Source organism: Solanum stenotomum, chromosome 1 (assembly GCF_019186545.1).
Source record: "Solanum stenotomum isolate F172 chromosome 1, ASM1918654v1, whole genome shotgun sequence".
Taxonomy (NCBI): domain Eukaryota; kingdom Viridiplantae; phylum Streptophyta; class Magnoliopsida; order Solanales; family Solanaceae; genus Solanum; species Solanum stenotomum.
In genome coordinates this window covers 16,992,017-17,014,039 of record NC_064282.1, presented here as the reverse complement: position 1 = coordinate 17,014,039, position 22,023 = coordinate 16,992,017, and the positions used below count along the sequence as shown (strand labels likewise).

At 34.2% G+C, this 22,023-nt stretch overlaps 3 protein-coding genes across 5 annotated transcripts; 2 read left to right on the top strand and 1 right to left on the bottom strand.

Annotated features, from left to right (window-relative positions):
- The first annotated feature begins 410 nt into the window (after positions 1-410).
- LOC125844981 (peptidyl-prolyl cis-trans isomerase FKBP43-like) lies at positions 411-8,487 on the top strand. Of its 2 annotated transcripts, none has more exons than XM_049524360.1 (11): positions 411-517; positions 597-670; positions 3,525-3,897; positions 5,041-5,299; positions 5,902-6,054; positions 6,218-6,457; positions 7,041-7,320; positions 7,421-7,508; positions 7,590-7,631; positions 7,723-7,771; positions 7,973-8,487. In XM_049524360.1, the coding sequence occupies exons 1-11, from the start codon at positions 505-507 to the stop codon at positions 8,055-8,057; spliced, it is 1,656 nt and encodes a 551-aa protein (XP_049380317.1). In that variant the 5' UTR covers positions 411-504; the 3' UTR covers positions 8,058-8,487. The 2 variants fall into 2 exon arrangements, with proteins under 2 accessions (XP_049380317.1, XP_049380311.1); XM_049524354.1 differs by having other exon boundaries at positions 7,038-7,320.
- A 686-nt stretch (positions 8,488-9,173) lies between these two features.
- Positions 9,174-15,395, bottom strand: LOC125844188 (ATP-dependent DNA helicase 2 subunit KU80). 2 transcript variants are annotated; one of them, XM_049523463.1, is made up of 12 exons: positions 15,113-15,395; positions 14,854-14,946; positions 14,688-14,739; positions 13,586-13,717; positions 12,695-13,098; positions 11,607-11,893; positions 11,295-11,490; positions 10,985-11,191; positions 10,249-10,416; positions 9,821-10,147; positions 9,587-9,717; positions 9,174-9,465 (listed from the first exon to the last, which is right to left on the bottom strand). In XM_049523463.1, the coding sequence occupies exons 1-12, from the start codon at positions 15,125-15,127 to the stop codon at positions 9,345-9,347; spliced, it is 2,133 nt and encodes a 710-aa protein (XP_049379420.1). In that variant the 5' UTR covers positions 15,128-15,395; the 3' UTR covers positions 9,174-9,344. The 2 variants fall into 2 exon arrangements, with proteins under 2 accessions (XP_049379420.1, XP_049379412.1); XM_049523455.1 differs by having other exon boundaries at positions 13,586-13,744; positions 15,113-15,298.
- A 3,801-nt stretch (positions 15,396-19,196) lies between these two features.
- LOC125875754 (uncharacterized) lies at positions 19,197-21,549 on the top strand. Its single transcript, XM_049556787.1, has 8 exons — positions 19,197-19,395; positions 19,478-19,534; positions 20,006-20,131; positions 20,784-20,853; positions 20,944-21,036; positions 21,119-21,232; positions 21,314-21,378; positions 21,425-21,549. Exons 1-7 carry the CDS (start codon positions 19,253-19,255, stop codon positions 21,365-21,367), a joined length of 657 nt encoding a protein of 218 aa, XP_049412744.1. The 5' UTR covers positions 19,197-19,252; the 3' UTR covers positions 21,368-21,378; positions 21,425-21,549.
- Positions 21,550-22,023: the final 474 nt, after the last annotated feature.

Sequence of the window (22,023 nt, the reverse complement as noted above, 5' to 3'; positions counted from 1 at the left end):
TATTAATCATCCAAATAATTTTGCAGAAGAAAGATGAAGAAAGTGGGAGAAATGGGTTTGGGTTTGGTGTTATTGGGTATGAATGATTGTGATTGAAAGTGAGTCTAATTATATGTGGATCAATAAAATAATTCCACATATTTAATTAAAAAATATATATTTGCCACATCAACTTCTGTTAAAGGTAAGAGTAATATTAGACTTAAATTTAATTCTAAGGGTATTTTTGATCTAAATAGGTGGATGAAAGGACATTTTTAAGCCATTTCCAATATCTTAAGGCATTTTTGACCCTTTTCCCTTTATTCTATTTATATACATTTATTATTAATTAACGCGGAGCAAATACACTTAACTACTACTCTAATAAAAGGTTAAGCGCGCTAAGTAAAGAAAGAAACAAACTCCCGCGCAAACTTACACGTATAAATAGCTTAGGGTTTGAGGGGAAACAAGGATCACCGCTTCCTTCGCCTAGGGTTTACCAACCGCGAAGCTAGAACAATGGCATTTTGGGGTAAAATTTTATCAACTGTTTTCTAAAGCTTTTTTGATCGATCATCACTAGATCGTTTACTTCTTTTTTGGTTTTATAGGTATTGAAGTGAAAGCTGGTAAGCCAGTTACTCATTCGTCCAATAATGAGAGAGGAAGGCTACGAATTTCTCAGGTGATTTATAGATGAATGGGATCTTCTTCAATTCCCAATATTTTAGATCAATTAGTGATTGGTGTGTAAATGCCAATCATGTTTAAGCACAGTGAATTAGAAATCTATGTTGTATAGGGTTTAAAGTTGAAACTACTATAATCTCAAGTTTATGTACACTCTATCCAGATTCATATGAAAATGTTTCCTTGTTGGGACTTCAAATTGTTTGGCATTAAGGCTGATGATGATAGGAATGCACTTAATGCAAGCTGATCTTGGGAATATGGAGATACAACAAGATGAGTGTTTGAAATATCAAACCTACAGGAAGTCTTCTTGTCTGGCTGAAGTATACTTACTACGAAAGAGTAAAGTAACTTGGTTAAAATTAGGCGATGACAATACCAAGTACTCTCATTTTGTGATCAAACATAGAAAGCTCCATCTTTCTACAACACAACTTGGGGATGACCGAGGTGACTGGAAGAATGACCCTGAATTAGTTGCACAGGTGTGTGTAGATTATTATACTGACTTGCTAGGAAAAGCAGCTCCAACAAGGTTAAAGTCTTTCCTAGCTGTATTCAGAATGATACTCTTCTAACTATTGATCATCTGGTTGATTTAGTTAAGCCATTTACTGGACAGGAGGTGAAGTCTGCTATCTTTAAAATTAATAGTAATAAGGGCCCTGGGCCCGATGGTTATGGTAGTTGCTTTTCCAAAGCAACATGGGATATTGTTGGAAGGGACATCACTGAGGCAGTCATGGACTATTTTCCGAAAAGGTAACTGTTAAAACATTTTAACTCCACCATGCACTTATCCCTAAAGTTGATAATCCAGAACATAGTCAATCTAGACCAATCTCTTGTATAAATGCATCTCCTAAATGATTTGTACAAGATTAAAAACTGTTGTAAATCATTTGGTGGCTGAGAACCAAGCAATATTTATGCAAGGGAGATCAATGATCCAAAATGTTTTGGTTTGTCATGATCTACTTAGGCACTACAAGAGGAAGACTTCACCTAGGTGCCTACTGAAAATTGACTTAAAGAAGGCATATGACATGGTGAGTTGGGAATTTATGGAGAAAGCAATGAAAGGCTTTGGATTTCCTGGGAAATTTATTAAGCTAGTGATGACTTGTGTGACCCCAATAAAATTCTCTGTCAGGGTAAATGGGGAAAGCCATGAGTTCTTTGAAGGGAGAAGAGGACTTAGGCAAGGTGATCCTGCCTCACCACTGTTGTTTTTCTTGGTGATGAATTACCTTACCAGGATTCTAAAAACAATGAGCATGTTGCTTAAGTTAAGTTCCGCCAAATGTGTAAGGCCGTACAGTTGACTCATCTTATATTTGCTGATGATCTTATGCTATTTCATAAAGAGACAGTTGACTCAGTAGATAGGATCATGGAAGCACTAACAGATTTCAGTGATGTTACTGGGTTGGTTGCTAGTATAGACAAATCAAGAATCTTTTATGGGTAGAGTAACTTATGAACTTAAAATCCAAATCATTGCTTAGACACAATTTTCTATTGAAGCATTCCCCATATGATATCTTGGATTTCCCTCTCATCTAAGAAATAGAGTAAAATGGAATGCCAACAACTAGTAGACAAAATTACCAACTGAATCAAACTGACATACTCCAAACAGTTATCCTCTGCAGGCACACTTCAGACTAGAAATAAGTTACCAGTTTCAAAAAAAAAAAAAACTTCAGACTAGAAATGTTGCTTTTTTTTCCATTCATAATTTTGGGGAGTAGTATTTACTTTGCTCCAAAGCATATTGAAAGAAGTGGATAGGAGGTGTAGGGAATACTTGTGGGGAAGCTCTAAAAACAAAAGGAAGATCTCCTTGGTTTCATGGGAAAAAGTTTGTTTTACAAAGAAGTTAGGGGGGCTAAATATCAAGGGATGCAGAACTTGGAATATTGCTTCTGTTGGTAGATTGTTGTGACAGCTTATTGAAAAGAAAAACTCACTGTGGGTCAAGTGGGTCCATGGTGTATATATGAAATCTACTGAAACTCTGAAAGCATATGGGATTACAAGACTCCTCCAAATAGTAATTGGTATTGGAGGGAGATGAACTCTTTGAAAGAAAGGATGAAAAGATGGTATGTGCAGGGGAAGTATGGTCTGACTCCTAGAGGTGAGTATTCCATTACTTGTATGAGGAGCTGTGATACTAGAAGCTGTATGAGGAGCTATGATTTACCATGCATGTAGAGTTAGGAAATGGAAGATGTTCCAAGGAAAGCATGTACAGCCGGATGAAGTAATTGCACATATAAAGAGAAATAGACGTACTGGGTGATTCCAAGAAAGCAATTAGATCTAGAGGCTTTATAGATTGGAAATGTAACTAGTTGCTGTTTTTTGTTTGCTTAAGACCTACTTTTCACCATCCTTCCTAGGTTGCCGTGGAATTAGGTGCTCTTTAGGTTGTGATTTGTGGTTGTTTGTTGATGGTAATCTTTCACATTGTTAACCAAAAAAAAAAACAATAAATTGTTTGGCATCATTCAATTGCTGTACAAGCTAAACTTGATGAAATGTTTTCCCTATCAAACTAAGTTTTCAACAGTTTGCTAATCCTTTATTCCACTAAAGTCAATTTAATGCTAATTTTAACTTTCTGGTTAGTCAAGTACTGTCATATAGAATGAAATGGAGTGACCGTGTGAGTAGTTTCAATTTCAGGTAACAAAGCAAAAAGATGTAAGAAAGGGAAAAAGCAAGATTAAGTTTTCATTTGAGTTGAATTCTATTTGTGATGCATATTCATTTCTTATTAAGGATAGCCGGGAGATTAACCACTTTAGCTCCTTGTTCTGCATGTTGTGTCCTTTTAGGCAACATTGGGAATTGGCAATGCTGAAACTAAAAGTTTGGTACAGTGTAATGTGGGGAACAAGAGTCCTGTTTTCCTCTGTGCTTTGTTACCTAACAAGACAGAGTCATGCCATTTGGATTTAGAGTTTGAGGAGGCAGAAGATGTGGTTTTTTCTGTTCTCGGTCCTAGAACTGTTTATCTGACTGGTTACTATGTGGGAAATAGTCGGCGAGCAAATGTAAACAGTGATACAGAGTCATATGGAGAGGATATTGCAGACACAGAAACAGGGGAATCCTGCCATGACAGTGATGATGACAAGTATGATGATAGCTTTATCAACGATGCTGAACCAGAAATATCACCACCTTCACCTGCTTCAAGCAGCGGAGGTATCTTTCTAACTCCATGTGATCATGCAAGGTTGAAGCTATCAATTGTCTCTTAAATTTGATTATGAGTTCTGCACCTATCCTTTTCTCCTGCTTATCTCCGTGAGTGTGGGTTATGATAGTCCAGTGGGATATCTCCTTCATTTAGACAAACTAAGCTTACGTTTGTACATGCAATTCCATATCCCAAATTCTCCAAAAAGCATGATTTGACATTCCAAATCATGATTCCAATTTTTTATAAATGTAAAAATTTGACCCATAAGTTTATATTTTGTAAAATAAATCCTTCATTTTAAATTTTGCAAAAAAAGTCTCATGCTTGATGCGAATTGATTGTCCGTACCATGTGAAAGGGTTATATTAAAAAATAACTAGTTACTACTATTGTTGACTAGTAGATCTATATAAAATTATGTGTATTTGGAAGTTTGTAATTACAAGAATTTATTTTTAAAAGAAACATGGAGATATGCAATTCATCAATGCGGTGCCTTAGGATATTCCGATATCTTGTTTTTGAACTTTGGTTGGCTTATTTGGTAAGTATTTACAAGAAATTTTGATGATTTTCACAACTTGTGGGACTTTCATATTTATGAGAAAAAATACAACTTAAGAAATCCAAATTGCATGTCCAAACAAAATTTCAAGTTCATATCAATTTGATGTATATCATGTTTTCATATTGCATGTCCAAACGGACCCTAAAAGAGGGATTGGGGGGCAGTCGACAGACTGCTAATCCCCTCTCTCTGCCTCCCTCCATATCAGCGTGATCTGGTAGTATATTGATACAAATGATCCAGCTGGTGTGCTGCTCCTGTGTAAGGAGCAAGATATTGGAATGTAGCAGGGGAATCCGCCGTTTCGGCTGCCACAATAGTGTATTCCATCGCTCCTATTATTTTTCTGATAATGGTCCACTAGGTACCCACATCTCCTACTAGTATAGGAACTAGGTAGTTTTGTCTACCAAGATTAGGAAGATTAATAATAATTCCCTAGCTTTCTTTACCCCTATTTGGATTTAAACTCTGGTTTCCTTCATCGATAGTTAGGCCGCACCCTTGAATGCTAGTGTCTCTTATCTTTATACATCCTGCATTTCTATTCTTCTGATTGACTTTTTGGCGTTTTCAGTTCAAGAAGATGATGAGAATGTGTCCGACAATAAGCTTAACAACAACAATGGCGGCCATAAAAGGCTTAGGAAGAAGTACCAAGTAAGTGAGTCCGAAAATGAGGATATATTGCAGGAAAGCGATGATGAAGATAGTTGTCTCTTATCTGCTCTTAAGAAGAAAACAGACGTGAAGGCTGTAGCATCAGAAGATAATCAAAAGATTGACATTCCTCATAGGACAGAAAATGGTGGCACAGTGGAATCTAAAAAAGCCAAGTAAGTTGCACAGAGGCAACTACTGATTTCTGTGATTGCAGTAACTTTTTGGTCTTGGACGTGGGCCATTATAAGCTTTATAAGGAACTAAGGTATCTAGTATGATAGGATCTTCTCCTTTGAAAACCACCTTTTCTCAGATCTGGATTGTTTCATGAACCCCATGAAGCCTTGCTGAAAGTTTTCAATGTATAATTGGTCTATTATCCATCCTAGGTACCCGATCTTACCAAAGGAAATTTTACATGGAATCATTTGATATTTTCTCTTAGCTTTGAGTGTTACCTTGAAGAATATTTTAAACTATTCTTTTCTTATATCCATTGTTAGCATGTAGAACTGTTGCCAGTTCATGATTGTTTACAAAAGTAAGCTAACAATTAAGATGAATAGCATCTGGCAGGTCAGCCTTGAGTAATCCTGAAAAGGAAAAATGACTAGAAGCTATTCCTTCTAAGTGCATGCTATCCTCTGTTTTGTGGGCATGCATTCATGTGGAATGTTCTTCTCCTTTATTTTGTCCATTTAAGAGAACATTGCTTGCCTCTAGCACACGGTCTTATCTTCTTCCTGCTTATTTTGCTCCGTCTTATTGAACACAGACATGAAAACAGCATTAACTCAAAGAAGAAGAGGAAACAGCCTGAGGGCAATGGTGGTAAACTTCTTGAAGCAAATACCAGCAGTGATAGGAAGGACTACAAAGAGGATAAAACAAATTTGGTGGATGTCGGGTTGGCAATGACAATTGATATGTAAGATGTTGCTTTATTTTTGAATGAAGTTGTTCTGTTTTTGTTCTTTCGCATGTTCAGATTGCTAGTTTATCCACCAAATATGTACTGATCAAGTTTCTCTTAAGTTTTTTCTTACACCTCATTACCCTTCTAATTTTTTTCAAGCTATATGCTCTGGCAGGAAAGATGGCCAATCTGATACTCTGGAGCCCCTTGCGGAAAATGATTCTAATCATGTTCCAAAATCGAAGAAAAGAAAGCATTCTGTGGAAGCGAAATCTGTCGAAAACCATGATACAGACTGTGCTGTCATTCTTAAAGAGGATCAACTGAAACAAGATCCTCTAAAAGCTGGTCACCTGGGTGAGGATCCAATTGCAATTGCAATAGATGAAGAAGATCAAAAACTGACCATCAATAAGTGAGTTTTTAATGTTTAATTAGCTGCGCTGTTTTCTTGAAAACTGCACCAAATCTCAATGCTGCCTACTGCCTAAAAAGGGGACCCTACCTTTATCAAAACTCTTTCTTTTGTCGAGGGTAAATAGGTTGGGAAAAACTAAATCTGCTATGAACTACTCCTTCCATTCATTTTACTTGCCCATTTTGGACTTGTACGCCCTTAAGAAACAATGATTATATGAGTAGTTTACCACAATACTCATATTAATTGATGTGTTGTCTTAGGTCTTGGGAAATTATTTTGGGGGAATAAGTAATTAATGTTGAGGGTAAAATAGGAAAAGATAAAATTGTCTTTTCGTGATACGTTGAAACTGGCAAGTAAAAGTGAATCTATTTTTGGAATAGTGGACGAGCAAGGTGAACGGAGGGAGTACTAGATATATGTCATTATTGCCAATTCTGATGTACATACTCTGATATCATGCACTTGCCTTATACCTGCATTCTCTAGGCAAGATTGCATGCCAACGCCTCCTTCTAGAAATTGTTTTAGGGACTATATTTGGTTATAACATTTTGACCATCCATGCATGCAGTAGTAGTGTAGATGGAAAATCTGACTCTGTGGCTGATGGGCACCAATCGGATAAGAAACTTAAAAAGAAGAAGAAAAAGAAGACGAAATCTCAGGATGACTGTTTGGTAAACAAGGATCTTCCTGTTCTGCAAGAGAATGAAATGAATAGACAATCCGTGGATGTTGAGGACAAGAGTCTGAAGGTCAAGTCTACTGTAATAAAGACCTTGTCTAATGGGTTGACCATTGAAGAGCTCGCTGTGGGTGAACCTGGTGGAAAATTGGCAGCTCCAGGAAAGAAGGTAATTTAGTTGAGAATTTATGGATATCTCGAACTATGAATTTAGGCGACTTAGGAAAAATAGAGTCTCAACTTTTTCTGCTGTTCGAACTGTTGCACAGATCAAAGTTCATTACACCGGCAAGCTAAAGGAGAATGGGCAGATATTTTACACAAATATGGGAAAATCTCCATATAAATTTCGTCTAGGTATTCACAGGACTCTTGGAAGAATTTATTTTGTTTTGATGGACTTTTGTTAAACTGAGTTTTCCTTTTTATTGTTTGAAGGTGATAAAGACGTCATAGAGGGGTGGAACCTTGGTCTTGCTGGTAAGGATGGGGATGAGTAGATTTGATATGTCCTTAATTCTTTTCTTCAATAGCTGCAGCTGCTAATATAATATTGTGTCTTCCATAACAGGCATGCGTGTGGGTGATAAAAGAAGGCTCACAGTCCCACCATCAATAGGGTATGCTGCATATTTACTTTCTGAATTTATTTGAAGACACGAGATCCCTCTCCCTGCTTCCCCTCAATCCTTTTCTTTATTACTGTCCCAATATAAGTTCCTCCCTCCAGAATCTTTACTCTGCTACTGGGTGCGCATGCTGATGCACATGCAACTTCCTTTTCTAACTTTGATTAATTCTTGCTATTCCTGTTTTTGCAGCTACGGGAGTGAGGGAGCTGGGGAGAACATCCCACCAAACTCATGGTTGGTGTTTGATATTGAATTGATTGGAGTCCGTGGATAATTCAGCTTAGCTTATCATTCCTGGAGGGAAAGTCATATATGCAGAACTTATCTTTTCCTCTTGAAATTTGAGACTTGAACTGTTTATTGATATTGGCGCTGAGGCAGGATTTGGACAGAGATAGAAACTACAGGCACTTTCTTCATTACCAGGATGGATTGGCTAATACTAATAAGGCAGAACTTTTCATAATTTTGTGTAGTATTCTGTTAGCCTGTGAAAGAAAAGGAAAATGGGACAAGCCAGCCCCAACCTTTCCAGGTGGGGATTTTTGCATACCTGGCTATGTTGATGATTCTCTAATAGAAAATATATGGTGAAAGGATTTTTGCATACCTAGAGATTGTATGCATTGAAGGATAAGACATAATCTCCGTAAGATATTTCATCTGATTTATAGTGTTCAATTTCCAGTATAAAATCTTGCTTAGTATGTTTAGCATTAAGAAGAATGATTTTTCTTTCGTATTTTAAGTGGTTGGTAAGTAAGAAAATATTCCCCCAAAAGTCCTTGCATAGGAAATACAATGGGTTGTGGGGACGGGGCTAATTATTGAACTTATTTTTCTTAGAGAATATTTTTCAAAAATTTGATGTAACTTAATTGGAAAATATTTTCCTCCAAGACACTTCCCGTATAATAGTCCATGTATTATTATTATTATTAATTACCCAACGACTTTTGCGTTATTACAGTTATTGTTAATCCTTTAACAATCTCGGCACTATAATCTCAAATGTCATTAACTAGATTATAAATCAAAAGATCCCTTATTGCTAAGACCAACAGTTTGATTTGTACAACGGGAGACATAGTATTACATAGTTCCTTTTTGTTATTTATGTTTCACACAATCAGAAGAATAATGCTTTATGCCAGTTGAGAGGAATTTCTGGTTGAAATAAGCTTCAATTGCTGCAAATATGCTCATTGCCAGCTGTTTAGGAGCGAACAAAAGAAGTGAAAAATAGTACTGGGCAACACTTTACTACATAAGTTATACCTTCTTAATACCTACCACCCTGCTAGCAACAGGCATGGACATAGACAGAGACATCTATAGAATACGTTTAGACACGACAAAAATAAGCAAATAAAAGAAAGGCCTTTGAACAACCAAACAAACAACTTGAGGATGGAGTAACAAAATGAAGCTGATTGAGGTCTAAGATTCAATCTTCAACAGAAACCTCAAAAATAAGATCTCTTTTAGTTTACACTGTCATTCTTGCTGAAAATGCTGATTGCCTGTACATCATACAATATGCATCTCTAGGTTTCCTTTTCTACTTCCCACCCAGGTATATACTCATAATATCATCCTCTGCTTTAGCCTCTGATTTCATATTTTGTGAGTCAAGTTCAGGCTTGACCATAAAGCTTCTAGCCTCGTGTTCTGGAATTTCACTGATAAATACAAAGTTACCAAATAAAGAAATCAGCATCAAGGAAAGAAAACAAGGAAGAAGCAAGGACAGAGCAATATAAGCAGTTCAATATATTAAGGAAATTAGAAATATGACCAGACCTGTCTGGAGCTTCTGCCTTGGTTATCAAAGTGAATTCATGAGATGTGAGATATAGACAGAAACTTCTCAGGTCTTTTTCTTGGCAAAATTTAGACAGGTGGCACAGGAAATCATTGAACTGCTTTGGTTCCTATGCAGGTAAAATTGATGTTGCTATGTTAGTTTGTTTGGGCGTGTGCCACAGACATTTGATATTTAACTATAGCACAAAGAGAGAAAACCAGATAACATACCTGCTCAAGGATGCAACCTTTGCGTAGAGCCACTAAACATTGCAATGCTTTATGAAATGTATCTCCTTCACAAGAATTCTCCACAAGATCAAAGATCTTATTTTTCATACCCTGAATGGCCTTACTAATCCATTTTGGATTATCTCTTCGAGACATCATCTCCTCAAAGTCTTTGACAGGATTAACGTCTCCAACTTTCTCAACTTCTGTTTTGGCTGAGTATTCCATTGAGTCTATAGCTTTGACATCAGCATCTTTGTCGAACTCTTCTCTTTCCTCATCTGATCCTGAAGGTCTCTCTTTTATTCTTCTTGCTGATTTTTTCAGCTGTGCATTAATTATATAATAATTGGTAAGGCAGAAGCCACCATAGTCGGACTATTCTAGAAAAGTCCAATTTGAATAAAGGGATGATTATTGAAAGTTACCTTTGGATTATCTTTTAGTTCAAAAGACCTACAGAGTTCCTCTATGATAGACTTGTTTCGAGAAACAAGCTCAACATCAGGTTCTGTTATCTTTCTGAGGGTTTCATCAAGTGGAGGAACAGCAGCATCTGGATGCTTTGACTTCAGGTTAAGATAGCGGTAGTAACGCTGGATATTTGTACAATACTAATTGATTAGAAACTGATAGTGCAAAAGGCAATTATGGAGCAAAATTAGGATTCTTAAGTTATGATTTTTTTTATTTCATATTATTACTCAGAGAGTTCATAGATAAGCAGCACTGTTTATAATCTTAAAACCCAAATCTCCAAAGGTTTCTATCACCAGCATCGTGTTACGCACATTATTAAGCTGAAGTACCACCTAGGTCCCATTATCAACATATATTTAATATGAAATGATTAATCAAATCAAGTTATCCACCTAAGCGGTGAAAAGGCTGTCAATACCAACTTAACAACAATTACAACTCAGCAACAATGTCAACAAGCATCATAACAACTTACTTTTAACCAAATTCGGCGACAGAAAGAAAGTTTGAAATGTTAATGCATCACTTTGCGACGATTACCATGACCAACTGGCAAGAAAATATCCTAAATTCAGGCAGCTCTTTACAAAATTAGTTTAATTATGTTCCCAATGAGTGATCTAAGTGCAAAGGTAAATGTAGTTTCACACTTATATTTCAACAATATTCTGCATGACGCCATACCTCTAGAACAGGATTAGGTGTAAAGTCAGGTGGTAACACTTCCTGTTTTCCAGGTGGTGCAAGATCCAACATCTGAACCAATTTATCTGCTGCGTCTTGTTGCTTTTCATTTGGCTGCATTGATGAAGGCAGATTGCTGAAAGAAGGAAACTGAAACTCCCGAACATCCTCAGCAAAGGGAAGAATATTGAAGTAAAATGAATCAGGCTGCAAGCAGTGGTCAATGAGAATGTCAACAATCTAAGAGTGGAATATACACTAAAAAGAGAAAACAGAATAATCAAGAGGTGAAAATTTAAACCATACTTACAGTATTATCCTTGTCAGAGACATTTGGTGTAAGGACCCCAACAACAACATTACCCTGTCCTTGCCTCCATACACATCGGACAATTGCTACTTTGTTCATTTCCTTCATTGCCCTTGCCAAAGCAGAAAGTGCAAGGATGGCTTTTTTGTTGCCAGGTTCGGCTATGAAGATATTTACATCTTTCAGGTAGTAATGCCTGAGTAAGTAGAATATGACTATGAAGATTGGAAAGATAAACGGCACAAGACATTCCCACCTATCCAAATATTAACCTGAAAAAACTGTGTAGTATTCAAGAAACTAAAATTATACCGCATTACGTTTGAAGCATCTGTGAATCCTAGTAGCTTCACACTTTTCTCTGGTTTGAACTTTACAGCCTCCAACTCAGCAGAGGATATAGGAACTACTTGAGGTCCATACTGAAAACCTTTAATCCTCTGTTCTGGTGGCACAACTTTATTAGGGTCTTCTATGCTTTTATATTCGTAGTCAACCTTGATTTCATGAGTAGCAAATTTATCAGTGGAAGGAGCCTTATCGGAGTACTTTTTCAGGGTAGGAAACTTCTCTTCAGATGTTTTCTTGTAAACCCATACCTAATAAAAAGCAATTATTAGTTCCTTTTTTCTTCTGAGAAAGATAAGGTTAAAAGAATTTTTATTAGTAACTAAACATCCACATCAAACTGTCTCCAAAATAGAATAGGAAGGGAAAGAAAAGGGAAATGAAACGTGCACATATGATTAGCAAACTAGGGACCAAAAAGGATATACATCAGGTGTATACTTTTAGTTTCCCCAGCTTGTTTAGGATTGAAGCATAGTTGTCGTCGTTGCATACCTCTAAAGTTACCATCTTACTCGTTTTCTAGACTACTGTAAAATCCCTACAATCCCCATAGATTGAAATCAGATACAACAGTTTCTAGATGAGAGTAAACTATCCAATCTGATTATCACAATATCTGCTGATTGTGTAAATATGAAATTCCGGGAGGATAGTTTTATTGACCCTAGTATTGATGGTACTGGATATTTCCCTCTTATATAAATCTGTCTCCAAATCAGCCAAGCTAGTAGCTGCCTGACACCATGATAAAATACTACCCTCATGATTAGACCATGTCCCTGAGATCTGATAAAAAAAATATGATAAACTCCTGAAAAAAGTCACAAAGAGGTAATGCAAAAACATAATCAGTCAAGATTCTTTAGGAAGGAATGCATATGTTATCACTAAATGCTCACTTCACTTGGACATAATTCAATATATAGGGCAAAACCAAAGAAGAAGAAAAGAAAAAGGCTAAGAAAAGCTATTTCATTAACAGAAGAAAAAGGTAAAGAATCAAAATTGAAAAGAATTGAGTAAATCAGCATAAAATTCTTAATTCTCACCTTGATCTTCAATTGGGCACTAATTTCAAAATCACCTCGGTATATTGTGACTGGCGATATATTACGAGTTCTAAGTGCACCTAATAAAGAAGTTGGACTTTCCACATATACTACTTTTGAGGAAGATTTATTCGAGAATACTGACATTAAAAAATCATTTTCTTCCATAATTCTCCTATTTGTTTCCCAATCTTGTTTCATTCTGACAATTACACAGTCCATCTTCATGCCTTGTGCTGTCATCTGTGTAGCAATGGTGTTTACTTGATCTTCCTTTGTTCCTTCAAATGGATCTTTGATGAGAGAAAGAGCATTTGTAATAAGGCAAAGACGTTTCTTTGCCTTGTTGGTTTGTCCAAACTTCTTAATGAGCATGTCCATACCAACAACAATCGCATCAAGAACTAATACAGATAGTTAAAGAAACAAGAACTCAAGATCATCATGAGCACATAAGAATAGCATTGAGATTAGAAGTCAACAAAATCACATGCCACAACTACTGTTAAAAAGAGCCAGTGCACAGGCTACAAGTGTACAATAGAACTAAATCAGTGCAGAAACATATTCCACAGCCAAAAACACATCCTATGGAATGAGAAAAGCTATTATACCTCATACAGCCTACTCTATTCATGGAAATCCTCATTTGTAGCTCTAATAGATATTAACTTATAATGTTTTCTTTTGAAGCCTGATTTTGGTTACCACCAACACTTAAAGTTGTTGCACGAGCATGCATTTTAAGTGAATCATAATAGAGTGAGGCAGATGAATTAATATAGAGGAATAAGTATATTGAGGGAAGACAGAAAGTGACTCGAACAAGGATTGCATGCTTAACAACTGTACTAGTCTGAACTATCACAACCCAGTAATCATAGAGGATACAATCTCCAGGAACACTTCCTCGTGGAAGTTTTTGCAGAGCATCAACAAGATCTTCATCTACAACTTTGATATTTCGCAGAACTGTCACGTGTTCATATCCTCCTATTTCCTCTTTCAATTCATTCTTGGTATCTGGGAAAAAATACATATACAGGTCATCTGATAAAATTCCAACCCCAATGCTATGAAACAGAATTTTTTACCGCAACAAATTCCAGAAAGAGTCGGGTAATCATATGAAAATGATATGGACAGGCCAGTCCAATAAGAAAGGGGAACAAAGGACACCCAGTGTGTCTGGTATGACAAAAAAGGCTTTCATTGACGAAATAGGTTGATTAACTTGAACTTTGAAAAGTATTTTCTACCAAAAGTGCAAAAATGATTTCATTTGCTTGTGGATGAAAGTCATTTTCCTTTACTATTATCCAACTCTTAGTTTATGTCATTTCTTTCAACTAATACTTAGACATTGTTGTCAACTTTTAATACGCAAAAGTATCACCAAAACATTATGCTCATACTCTATTCAGTTAGGTTTGAAATAATTAGGTATCAGGTAGAAGTTAAAAAACAACCCTTCAATGAAGATAAATGTATTACAAAGGAGAAATATACCGAAAGAGACACATAAATTTAGCATTATTAGGTCAGTTAACCAACATCAAGCTGAAGATATGAGCAATTTTGTTATATAAAAGAGAGTAGAAAAATGTCAAGAGAATAACCTCATAAGATTCACTCTTAAAGAGGTAAACACAAAAGATGGCTAAACTTGTGTCACACAAATTCTCTTCCCAATATATATATATGAAAAATCAGGGTAAACCACTAACGTGCTCCCCCTTCGCCCGAATTTTATGAACTAGCTCCACCACAAAGGTTTCAACAAGTTGAATCTCAACCTCCTCCATAAAACCCCCAATCGGTTGAATCCTTCGACTTATACAGTGAAGATTTGTTCCCAATTATATCCAACCAAACACCAGAAAATAAATTATTTTTTAAAAAGTGACTTGTGGATAGAAAAACATTTTCCACTAATGTAGGAAAAATTTACTCCATATCAAATACATCAGCAGCCATTATGCAAAATACTTACCTGCAGTTCCAAACAAGACAAACCCCACTTCATCATATCTGCTGAAAACCAGCTACATACACCAAAAATAGGACAAATGTGACATTTTTCTTAACGAGTATGTCGGCAATTTAAAATTCCAAACAAAAATTGAAACCAGAAGAGACCCAAAGTGGCAACATGGTACCTTCTTCTGTATCAACAATGAGCAAACTTTTTCAATCTCAGGTAAAACTGAGTGCATGGAAGGACCCACATCAATTACCAACACTACCGCTTCCTGTTCACCAAAAAGAAAAAACTCTCAGTTGCAAACCCCAGAACTAATTTTAGTATCTAGTACCAAAAAATCTAATCTTTTTTCAAGAATCAAAAGGAAGTGATTCAGTGAAGCACAAATTGAGGAAATAAATAGTGGGTTTGGAAAAAAAACTGAAATTTACTACCTTATTACGGGCCATTAGAAGGGAAATGAACGTTCAGGGCTGTTTGGTTCTTCTTCTTCCCGCGCCCTTAAGTAGAATACTTCGCAGTTTCTCAAAACTTGCACTGGAATTTTCACATAGTGCTTCTCCAATTAAGTATTTGAAAATTCAAGAAAGGGGGAATTCACACGTTGGCTCCCCTTTTTCTTGTTAGTCTCTACTTTCCACATAAGTTATAAACTTATCATTTTGTATCCCTTTGATTACCCACTCTACTAAAACGTGAGACATCTAATTAAGGATAGAGCGATCCTAACATAAACTATGTTAGTTTACTAATCCCTTTATTTTACATAGTACTCTTCGTCTGGATTAGCTAGCATTTGAATATAAATTTTTTTAAAAAGATTTTTGTTAAGTTTGATTTGAAGTTAAAAATGTATTTGAACATAATTTTTTTTAAAATATAGTTTAATTTCTTAAAAATAATAACATGAAACATGATTTATATCATAAGTTTTTTTAAACTATTAAAAATAGGAAAAATTATATATAATAGCAAACTATTAATTCAAATTAATGCTATAAACATACTTTGATTTAGTTGCACCCTATAGCAAACTATTGCTATTTTCGCCACTCTCCCTGGTGGAATCTTGCTCGCCACTTTTGTTTGGTGGCAGTCTCACTCGCCTCTCTCGTTTTTATCAAAACACAAATGTATAAAATGCGTTTGTGTTTGTATAAAACGAGAAGAAATTGTATATATGCATATATTTTCGTTCCCCTCTCCCAGATCTCGCTCGCCTCTCTCGCTTATACAAACAGAAACGAAATGTATAAATTGCGCTTTTGTTTGTATAAAGCGAGAGAAAATTGTATATACACATGCAAATGCATATATCTTTGTCCTATACACTTATAATTATACAATACAAATATTTCTCTGCCTAGTTTCTTTGGCTTTCTCTCTTTCTCGTTTTATACATACACAGATTATACAATTGATCTTTTGTATACAATTTCTTTCTTTTGTATATGCATAGCGAATTATACAACTGCTTTCTTTGTATATGTATAGCGAATTATACATATATATGTTTGCTACGGAGCACAATTATGCAAACTTTACTATAACATACAAATATGAATTTTGTGTTTGCTATATGTGAAAGTTGCTCTTAAAAATATTCAACCATACCAAATGTACATACTTATTGATCTTAAATTCTTATGTATGCATAAACTTAATTTATATAGTTTGTTATTAGTCAATTCAAGTTTCTGAACACGTGCGTTGCATGTGTGTCTCAAGCAAGTAGTATGCACGATATAAGTTATATTAAAACCATAGTGTAATCAATAACGAAAAAAAAGTAAAAACTAAAATTGATGAACGTAGCACTCATCCAATTTGAATGACTTCTTCGTTGAGCGATAAATGATTAATTACTATCAGAACTACAAATTTGAATAAATATATCTAGTTAGATAAGTAAAATGTATAAAATGAGTTACATTTTAATGTTATTAGGTGCAAATATTTTGTTTATAAAGAAGTATTAGTATTAAATATTTGCACCTAATAACATTAAGTTTTAAATTTCGTGATATAATATTTGGATAATGAATTGTGATGCTCATACCAAATAGCAAAACAATGAATCTGAAATATTTAAACAAAAAACTTGATATGTATTTAAAATATTTAAAACTTCTTGTTAAAATTTACAAAACGCAAATAATATATGATTATTAATTAAGAATTTAAAACTAATTGTTATAATCTTAACAATTGTGCATGGAAACAAAAGCCCCCAAACAAATGAAATTCCAATACCTGTGAAATCAAAGTATTGTAATTCTAATTAACCAAATATGTCATGCATACACAAAAAGGATTAATGAGTTCTTTTCAAGTAATATTCAAGTCAAAGTTGAATATTGCAATGATGATAAACGGTTATAGCCAGTAATCAACATGAAGAGGAGCATCAATCAACGCGTTCAAATAACTCTATTTTTTTAGATGAAATAACTATTTTGTAGAGAGTATATTATCTTTGTATCTTAAAGAATTGTAATCAGATTATACTATGATCAACCTTCTAGAGAAATCAAGCCCTCCACGATCAAAGATTGTCGCTAGATCAGCTACCACAAAAAGGGTGTAATACTGATAGTTGAAAGGGAGGAGAGATGGTGATTTTGACCATAATTTCTCGAAAGATTATATTATAATTGATAATTCAAGAGTAGTAAAAATTGAATATGACAGCTACTCTAATTTGACATCAACAATCTTACATACTTCTCATCTCTTCTTTTATGCAAACTATTAGAAGGCATAAAAAACAATCTTACATACTTCCCGTCTCTTCTTTTATGCAAACTATCAAAGGACATAAAAAGAAAAGGGAAAAAATGAAATCGAAGATAAAATGATTTGTATTCAATCTCAAAAGTTACAAAGAGCAGATGGGAAATTAGTGAACTCATTTAGCCTTTATATAATGTTTTTTCCTAGTCCTTTGAAATTTCCTTTCATTTATTTACTAATGAATTAATTTACTAATTAATATTCAATTCAACTTTTCAACTTCTTTCTACTTACTGTAGCAATGAAAGGTTGGCCATTGGTTAACGTAACAATTCAATAATCGAACCACCAACGTTTCATATAAAGTTATGGTTATTATAATTATTAAATGCAAACATTTTTTTTTTATTGTATGAAATGTGCGTATTTATATTTTTATATTATAAACTTTTTAAAATAATAGTTGCTTGAAGGTTAAAATGATATTTAACTTTTAATAGGCGATTTGCAATTCAATTTTTCATTTGGAAGGTTTCTACTTGATATAATATGATAATGATCAAAATTTTAATATAAAATGAATAAACTAAAAAATAAGCAGGGAAAGAAAGAAAGATGATTGTCCTCAATCCTTATTAAATCATTGAATTAAGTGTGACAATTAAAGTATTATTACTCCACTTCCAAAGCATCCGTTCAATTCATGTTATTGAAAACTAATTTAATTGATTTTTTTTAATGATGGTGTAAATAAAAATTATTTTATAAAAAAATAATTTAGTATAAGGGTAAAATGGTAAATCAACTTTGAAGACAAGAGCTTCCCACTTTTAATAATATATGATTCAAGACCTGACTCTCAATTAAACATAAGTAAAAAGAAAGATATGAAGGGCGGGGAGGGGTAAATATGGATTAGTAATAGGTCGTAAACAAATGAGTTTCTTTCTTATATATAAAATGCGAAAATTTGGAGTAAGTTTTGAAATGTTAAAATAATTTTAACGGTCATATTTTGAGTAAAAAGCAAAAGTCGGGAGATTTTAGGATTTGAATATTTAATTTAATTGACTATGAATTTTTTTTTTAAAAAATAATATTGATATAGCTATGAAAATTTATCAACTAAAAGTAAAATAAAAAGATTAAATTAAATTATTTTTCAAAGTATTTTCTAAAATGGGATTTTCTAAAAAGTATTTTCATTCAAGGTCATAACTAGAGACAATAGAAATTGTGATATTTTTCTTTTTCCTAGGAAATCTGCCACCTTTTATTTGAATTAAGTTTCAGACACTTGGGTCTACCTTTGCCCAAAAAAAAAACATGTCTTAATAAAAAGAAAAAAAAAGTCATTTCATACTCCTTCCGTTCACATTTAATTATTATGTTATACTTTTTAAAAATCAATTTGATTAGTTTTCAAAGTTAAATTATATTATATTAATTTAATATTTTAAATAAAAAAAATTAAATATTCAAAAATTATACAAAAAGTATTATAAATTGTAATTTTTAAATATTAATATAATAAAAAAATACATCATAAAATATTGATAGTTTGACTCTACAAAAGAAACCATGATAATTAAAAAGTGAACGAAAGTAGTACAATGAAATTTTTAAGAAAACGAGGTGTCCATGTGATAATTAAAAAAAAAACAAGATGCTTACTTGTCATTATGGGAAACTAAAGGAATATCCACAAACTTTTCTTCTATTAAAACATTTGCAAATGCTCTAAAAGAGGTACCATTTTTCATTTTATCTAAGGATTCAAGAAAAGGGAAAAGCAAAAACCAAGAAGAAATAAAGCAGCTCTAATTCTTCCTTTCTCAGTAATGGCATCATTAAGTAGCCACCATTTTTACCCTAACAAGTTCACAAGTAGAGTATATACTAGTAATAAATCTTCTTTCTCCCATTTCATTGTTTCTTGTAAGGAGCAGCAGCAGGATGAAAACACCAAACAAGTGGGTCGCAGGTATTCCCTTCCAACCCCTCTCATCAAAATGTTTCCTTTTGATGTGCATCATACTAAATCTACCTCATTGGTATTTATGTAGGGAAATAATACTAAGAAGCAGTGAAATTGCACTTCTTGGAGCCCTCTTCAACTTCAGGCATGTATTCATTCTCCTTCCAGCATTTTTTCACATTCAAATATCTATGTTTGGTTTTGATTACGTAATCTTTTAGCAACAAATCTAGTAACCCCTTTTCCAAGATTTAACAATTGTTGCTATAGTCAAGCTACTGATTAAAATTTGAGGAATTTCTTTTGTTGATTTGAGTAATTTGTATAGAGATGGATTTCTGATCTGTGTGGCATTAGTTTCATGTTTGCTCGTAGATTTTGAAGTTAGAAACTTGAAAATTTGAGTTCTTGCAATTGTGTTTTACTCGAAATTTTTTTGAAGTTCTATGATGGGAAGTACCAAAACCCCCAAAATTGGCTATTTGAATATTAGATTTTGTCAAATTTCATGGTGAAAAAAATATTTGAGGATAACTTTTCAAAATCTATGGCCGAACGCTAGCTTAGAAAAAGGTGATTTGAGTAGAAAAGATTGAATCTTGTTTTTGTGATGCAGTGGTAAAAAGCCAAATTACTTGGGAGTTCAAAAGAATCCACTTGGTTTAGCTCTTTGTCCAGCCACTAACAATTGTGTTTCTACTTCTGAGAACATCAGTGATGCTACTCATTATGCACCTCCTTGGTAACTTTTCTTTTTCTTTTCCTTTTACCTCTGTAATCTGTATGTTTTATGTTTGGTCTCTATCTCTATCTTTGATAAAAAGTGCAGATACAAAGAAAAGTCGTCCACTTTCTATGTGGTGATGAGATGATGCTTCACGTTTAGTCTAGAACAGCAGTATTTATGTGCACATGGAAATTGTGCACATTAATATGATAGCTACTAGTTGACATATGAATCACAAAAGCCTCCTTTTTTTGACCATTTCTCTTTGACTAGAATCACTACGGGTGATCTTGTGTGTAAATTAATATGTGGGCGTGGCATGGCATGGTCCTAGGTAAGATGCACTCCATCTAGACTATCAAAAACTTACATGATGTTACAGATAATTTTCAAGATGAAATGGATGTGTTAGATTCTTTCTATCCAAGAATCAGTATGCTCTTGAATATAAGCAACTTTTTTTTTACAACGTGGTGTGAACTTCATTATAAGCATCTTGGTGGACTGTGCTTTTAGAATAGATCAATATGCTACCCCGACAAGGTCTTACTATTTTCGTCAATGACAGTAAGGAAAGGAATATGATAAAATTGAAGGTTAAAAGATTAGCCTTTATCAATGGGGATACTGTACAGAGATGGTAAAATTTTGGTGCTTTGATTCTCAGGAACTATAACCCTGAAGGGAAACGTGGTAACGTCAGCAGAGAAAAGGCAATGGAGGAGTTACTTCAAGTGGTAAATAGTCTTAAAACCTGTTTCTCATCATAACAAATAGTTGAACATTATATTTCACATACCAACCTATTGATCTGCATCATTTTGAAGCTAAAATCAACAAAACCAGACAAGTCCTCTCCAAGAATAATGGAGAAGAAAGACGATTATGTGCGTGTGGAATATGAAAGTCCTATCTTGGGGGTAAGTCCTCAAAGTTCTAATTGCTCAGTTACGCACACATCATTTTCCTCAGCCACTAATGAATAAGTACATGGTACTACAGTTGGTAGATGATGTCGAGTTCTGGTTCCCTCCAGGCAAGAAATCAATTGTACAGTATAGAGCAGCATCTCGCATGGGGAATTATGACTTTGATGCTAATAGAAAGCGAATCAAGGTATGACTATACATACTATTTGCTTTTCTTGTTCTTTCCAATCTCGTTTAAGTCAATGGCTAATCCGGTCATATAAAACAGGTGCTGAGATTGCAACTAGAGAAGAAGGGATGGGCATCAGAGGACACCGTCTGAACGGCATGATCTTCACAAAGGACAACTTATTCTGTACTTAGCATGATGAATAAAATCATCTACTGAATACAGATTCTCATATATTGAGCTTCTTTAATTTGTAAAAGCTTAATAGAACAGATGAAATGACACCAATATTATTTCTGGGAAACATGTTAGCATTTGACACCAACTGGTTAATGGTGAAACAGTCCCACCAGTGCACCACAACCCACATTGGTAACTTGGTGTGGGTAGTGATTTACTTGGTTGTATGTCTTACTATTTTCATTTCATCAACAAACGATGCATCATCCCATTACTTAACTTCCCAGCACTCAAACACGAAATTAAGATTGATGGATGAGTTGAAAGTTATTAGGTTAATATTTCGCCTCTATTATATTCTAACAATCATCAGTTCAATAATTATACTTAAAAAAATGATAAATACTAACTGACAGTTTATTAAACATACAATTTAAATTTAAAGGGTTACTTAAGGGTACATATAGTGCTAATAAAAATAAAAATACGATTGTTTGGTACGTGTGATAAGGTGACATATAAAGTTAATTGATAAATTTTAACCCAAACTTATATTGGGATATTCCACCTTATCTCAATAACTATAATGTCAGCATAATTTAATCCGTGCATCAAACCATCCAATAATA